A 6,039-nucleotide genomic window follows, 5' to 3' on the forward strand; every position below is an offset into this window, starting at 1 on the left:
TTGCTCTGGAAAACATAAATACTTTTCCAGATCTAGTACAGACAGAAAGGACAGAATACAGAGAATTTGAAGTCCCCACCTCACCAGTGATGGACTGTGGAAGACTGGCTAACAAGGCCCCAAATAATGACCTTCTCTTCAGAACTTCTAAACAGTGTCACAATATATCCCAAACCACAGCTCTGACACCTGGGATACACCAGTTCCAGCAGAGAAATACCCACTTGTTAATGGACTAAAATTATGCTTTGTGTTTGTTTATACCTTGTTATTTCAAAATACCTTGACTTTAAATCTCCCTATATAAAACTCTTCAGAGTTTTATCATTCAGCTTCTCTCTACTGTTAGTAAACAGTGGAACTCATGAATTTAAGGTGAGTCCTAAGGTGCTGTAGTCTGGGTGAATGCAAATACTGTATTAAAAAGCCCTGTTTGGGAGCTCAGCAAATGGAGAGTGTGCAATAATCCAACTGACTCAAAAGAAATGCAACAATTTTGCATTTATCTGTTCCAGTCATACATAACTCAGTGTCAAAACTCGGAAAACAGCCTATTAACCACAAGTTTATCTTATTAAGACCAACACAATTAGGGTTTAAACCAGGATGCAAAGCTGAAAACTCCTTGGTAGAGAGAAATTAGCTCTTCATTTTCAAAGATCAAGAATTGACTTCTGCTCTGGTCCTGGACTACTGTGCTGTGATAGGCAACTATTTTAACTCAAGTGAGCAAGAACTTGCAAACATTTCACATCCATTTTGCTTAGCCCACCACTTGCTGCTACAGTTTCAAAACTCTAAATATTACATTAGACAACAAGAAGAAGAATTAAACAGACTTACCTATCACTGTGACATTTAGAATATTGCTAGTTTTCACACCACTGGAGTGATTGTTTCTAGCATCACATTTGTAGCCTCCATTGTCATTTAGTCCAATATCTTCATCCAAGAATGTAGCATATGTGTCATTAGTTACATTTTTCTTAATTTCATCCCCTTTGTAGAATGTGAATGTTATTGGTGGTGTTCCCATCACTGAATGGCAGATTAATTGTAGAGGCTTCCCTAATACCACCTCCGGCGAACCGCTGACAACGGAAAGAGTTGGCTTGGAGACTGGAGCTAAAACGTGAATTTAAAAAAATTGTTGCAAATTACCCTGCATAAGGCCAAAAGACACAACATTATTTTGTAGAAAACATAAATATACAATATTTAGCTAGTTTGCAGACACAGTCTATATTGGGAAGCTCTTCCTCGTCAATAGAATGGAAATGAGGGGACTTGAAAAAATCAATAGCATAGATAACAGAACATATGTGACTTTGAAAAAAGCAGCATACAGGGACAATATGAAGCAAAACAAGGAAAGGATCGGTGACACAGCTGTAGATCATCCAAACTCCAAAAGTAGTTCTGACCCAAGGAACAAGTCTGCTCCATATATGACCTGAGAGAGATTGCACAGCTCCTCTTCAGGGCCCTGCTCCAGCAGCACAGTGAACAATCCAGTTCATCCCCTGGACAGACTGGAGAACCACTGTGCTTGTTTTGTGAGAGGGAAGGGCACTGGAGTGTTCATAGCTGGTGAGCTGGTGAGGGGGCTGTGCTTATAGCAATGAACCCTTGGCTTTTCTAGAGCAGAGCCAACCAGATGACCTCTGGCTCTCCTGGCTTTCCGCCTGGAGGGTCAGGGCCAGGGATTCAAAGCAGACACTGACAGAGCTTCAGATCAAAGTGAGTTTTCCAGAGCATCCCTGGCTCCTGCAAATGGTAGTGAATGAGAGTTTATCTGGTCCCTAGCAGAACCTAAGGACCAGCAGGCAGCCATTCCAACTCCCTTCTCCGAGGGCCAGCCCTGGAAAGTATGACTTGATTATATCACAATACACCAAATCCTCTGCAGCTAAAGCACATCCCACAGAAATTCATGTTGTAAGAACTAACAGACACCCTGCTAGTTCATGGACTAGAGGCTGATTCTGTAAACAGATGTGCTTCTTTATAAGCTTCTGGTTTGGATCGTTGCCCCACCCTGGTGGTTCTAAGCCTCTGTGTCAACTCACCATAAACACTTATCCTTACAGGTTTGCTCTCCTTGACTATTCCTTTTACTTCAGCTTTGCAGGTGTAAGATCCAGTATCATTCACGTTAACTTTAATTGCTAAGACTCTAGATTTTTTCAATAGGATGTCTCCACTGGAGCTTTTCCGTAGTATAGAGAAGTTGGCTCTCCGTAAACTATTAATGCTGCAGTTCAAAATTAAATCTTTACTTTCATCCAACTTAGTCATAGAAGCAGACAGCGTTGGCTTGGGGAATAATTCTGCAAGATAAAAAGAGAGCTGATTCATTCAAAATGAGCCTGGAAGAATATGACTACTTATCTCAGAGTATACAGAATGAAGGACATACTGATAGTTTATAACTTGGGAACAAAACAATTGTGTTATTTTAATATTATTGTATTTTCAGGGAAAAGAGAAACTTAGCATTTGCTTGAAATCACTTTTCACAGGTTGTTTGAGGATATTATTTTAGTTGGGAATTATAGGTGGGCAAAAATCAGAAAATCTAACTAAAATCTAACTAGCCTTTAACTTACAGAAAATTTACACTTGGATCTGGAGGTTACACTTGGATCCTGAGTTCTGCCAAATTTAAATATTAATACTTTGAGTAAAATCTGAGATGAACAGAGGTTTTACCTGACACAAAGACATTCATTTTGGTGGTTTTAGACACTGCTCCTTGCTCCACCTTACACAGGTATTCACCACTGTCCTCTTGAGTAGCTATTGTAGAGTATTTCAAAAATTTCTTATCTCGTACACTGTTCAGTATTGTTCTGTTCTTCTGGAAGATGATTTCAATGCCACGCATTTGAGCTGCCACGGTTGAGCATTCAAATTCTATTTGGTCTCCTTCTGTAATGTTATTGGAGGGCCTGGTGATCAGAGTGGGCCTTATAAATGGTTCTGCAAGAGAGTACATATAAATATACAGATAGATTGATATACATATAAATATGTGACCCAATTTTTATCTATGGCTAGCAAAGAAATGTCAAAAGAAAAGTTAAAAAAACTTACCCTTGACTGTAACAAGTGTTTTGTTGCTGTGTTGGGAGCTGTCCCATCCAGATCTTACTTGTCTCTTGCCAAAGCAATCAAATTGTAAAATATTATCTCCCGCTTCAACAAAATATTCCATTTCAGAAAAATTTTGGTTTTGTTCAGCTACACGTTTTTCTATAGGCTCTGAATTTGTCTTTATCTTCCGGAAAAAGAACTCTAAAGGAGGTACTTCTTCTGGCAGCTCACAACGTAATTTCACAACTTCACCCTCTAAAACTTCTTTTTTGTCAGCAGTCAGGATTGGCTTGGTCATTCCTTACAACAGAAACCAAGAAAAGAAACAGAACTTTGCATAATCCTGAAATAAACGGTACCTCTGATGATTGTGGGAATGATTTATACTGATTAACAGATGCAAATAGTTTGCAAGAACCAAAAGATGACCCTGTAACTACTCAGTGCTGACAAATTCTGTCCAAGATGCTTTTCCAAGGGGAAAATGTCACTTGCAGTCAGGAACACGTCTAAAAGTGTATGGATGGAGGGGACCTCTGTTCTCATAAGAGATGAAAGAACAAGATGAGACAACATTGTCAACAAAAGCAGGCCATGGCTGATGTTGGCTTTGGTGATGGCTCTCACACCCTGAGCATCCCTGTATGTTATTTCCAGCATTTCCAGGAATCTGCCCACCCCTCATCATGGTTATTAGGGTGGGCACAACTTTCACAAATAATTCTTTCTCTAGTCTAGGCAACAGAGGCTCAGAATAGTGGGGATGGTGGCACAGACTGTGTTCCTGACTAGCACTGATCTGTCCTGGAGCCTTGGGGTCCTGAGTTCATTTCTGTGCCTTAACATGGGGGATTAGTACCAAACTCTCATCAAGTACTGTGATGTCAAGGATAAAACACATTTTTCAAGGTACCCTGTTTAAGCACTGACTATTATTCCTTCCCTGTCAGGTTGTTCTCTCTCATCTGCCATGTCTGACAGAACACTCACCTGCTACCCAAACATAGATGGTCCTACTGAAAACCAACTTGCGATCTGCTTTCACCCTACATTCATAGTCTCCTGTATCTGAAGACTTGGCCACAGGTATTTCATACCGTGCATCTTCTTTGTCTGATATGCTCATAAACACAAGCTTCCTATCCTTAAAAATGGTGAAATTGTACTGCAGCTGGAAATCGCTATTTTTGCTGATATCAGCGTGGCAGATGATTGACATCGGAGCTCCATTCTTCACTTTGCCATGTGGTTCAACCTTGATTTCAACTCCATTGAAAGTAAAAACTTGATAGAACATAAAAAAGAAAAAAATACATTTATTTTAAATTAGTCCAATATAACATAGCTATCTCAAGCTACCACATTTAAATTACAAAAAAATAATTTTAAAATTTACATTTCATTTGATAGAAATACTGTCATTTAAATTGATAAGTGCTTTTAGAAATAAAGCTCATGGTAGTATTTCTATAAATATGTATATGTGTACAGAAATGTATGTGCATAGAAATATATTCTGGTTTTATAACCACAGCAAGAAAAAGAATTTGTAGCTTAAACGTTACAACTGTTAGGCTCCTGGTATAATTGATATTTATGTTTTCATATCTTGAGGAACAAGTATAGAGAAAGATGTATTATAGAGAAAGATGTATTAGTTCATTCACTTTCTCTTCCTTTAGAACTTGCACTTCTGGGCTATGTCCATTTTGGTCAGGATTTGTATTAGAAATTGCTACTCAAATAGAAAAACTTTCCTGCATCTAAAGAAGTCCCTTGTCCTGCACACTTCCCAGCTATTTATAATGTGTCCTTGCTAGAGACAGTCTGGGCCATAAAATCAGTGAAAAGCTGTGAATTTCTTTGCATGTGAATAAACCACATGACAGCAAGGACCAACATTTCTCCCAGGTGATGGAAAAAAGGAAGCATGCAGAATGTATGTGCTGGGAGCCAGCAGGACGATAAGATAAAAAGTAAACACGTTCCTTTCAGAACACAGTTTCTGAATTCTGCTCAGACATGATCAATTCTTTTGCAAGACCAGGAGACAGTGCCCTTAACTTACATTCTATAATTTTATCCCTCCTTCTTCCTTGTGGGCATGAGAGGGATTCTTACATATCAAAACAAAATGCTAATTTTCTCTGACACCTCTTTTGTAGCTCAGTAAAGCAAATTAGTCTATGAAAGATTTCACCTTAATAAGGTATAAGTAGCACATCTCTGATTTAAACACTATACTAAGAAACACCACCAAGTAAGCCCTTTTTTTCCCTATAGCCAAATTTCATACTGAACTATTGTACTGCAAATCCAAATAAACTCTGTTATAGATCCATACCAACTGAGGAATTAGTTAAATTAGTTATATCAAATTTCTACATAAAAAACCCAACAAGACAACACAAATCTACCATTCCCTACCTTTCCCCTCAGCATGAAGTTCTGAACCTGGGAAAAAAAAAAAAAAAAGATAAGAAATGTTATTTTCAAAACTTAAAGATTGAGACACAGTGATGCAAAACTGTAAAAAGCCTCAACCAACCCCAGACAAACCAGAAACACAAGTACCCACCCAGAGATTTAGTTATCAAACTTACACTGCAAGAAAATCACCAGAAGAGCAAGATACATCTCGTTCCTGAAGAGCAGACACTTTAATTCCAAAATAAAACAATATTCATTATCAGAGGTGATGCCTCCAGGTACCAAAACCACGTTATGCTTTTTTCCCTTGTTGTTTTATGGAAACAGATAAAAATTTGCCATTAAAATTTGTACGTTTTCCCAGATCTTCAGCAGAAACTGGCTGGATCAAGTGATCGTTCCCATTACTGGAAACTGGAAATGGCAAACAATGAGAATGTATCTGCTGCTCCCAGGCAGATTACTGGTCAGGAAGTGACTGGACTTTTCCTGAGGGCGCTACCAAACGCATTT

At 38.6% G+C, this 6,039-nt stretch overlaps 1 protein-coding gene across 8 annotated transcripts in view; it reads right to left on the reverse strand.

The window, feature by feature from the left end:
- PECAM1 (platelet and endothelial cell adhesion molecule 1) overlaps positions 1-5,953 on the reverse strand; it is a 31,664-nt gene extending 25,711 nt beyond the window's left edge. For all 8 annotated transcript variants that reach the window (XM_038156801.1, XM_038156800.1, XM_038156798.1 and 5 more), the window contains exons 1-7: positions 5,700-5,953; positions 5,524-5,550; positions 4,087-4,380; positions 3,097-3,396; positions 2,713-2,982; positions 2,070-2,330; positions 844-1,125 (exon numbers count right to left, since the gene is read on the reverse strand). In XM_038156801.1, the coding sequence (XP_038012729.1) occupies positions 844-1,125; positions 2,070-2,330; positions 2,713-2,982; positions 3,097-3,396; positions 4,087-4,380; positions 5,524-5,550; positions 5,700-5,733 (1,468 nt within the window). In that variant the 5' untranslated portion in view covers positions 5,734-5,953. The remainder of the gene's footprint in view (positions 1-843; positions 1,126-2,069; positions 2,331-2,712; positions 2,983-3,096; positions 3,397-4,086; positions 4,381-5,523; positions 5,551-5,699) is intronic.
- Between the last annotated feature and the right edge of the window lie 86 nt (positions 5,954-6,039).

This window comes from Motacilla alba, chromosome 18 (genome assembly GCF_015832195.1).
Source record: "Motacilla alba alba isolate MOTALB_02 chromosome 18, Motacilla_alba_V1.0_pri, whole genome shotgun sequence".
NCBI lineage: Eukaryota > Metazoa > Chordata > Aves > Passeriformes > Motacillidae > Motacilla > Motacilla alba.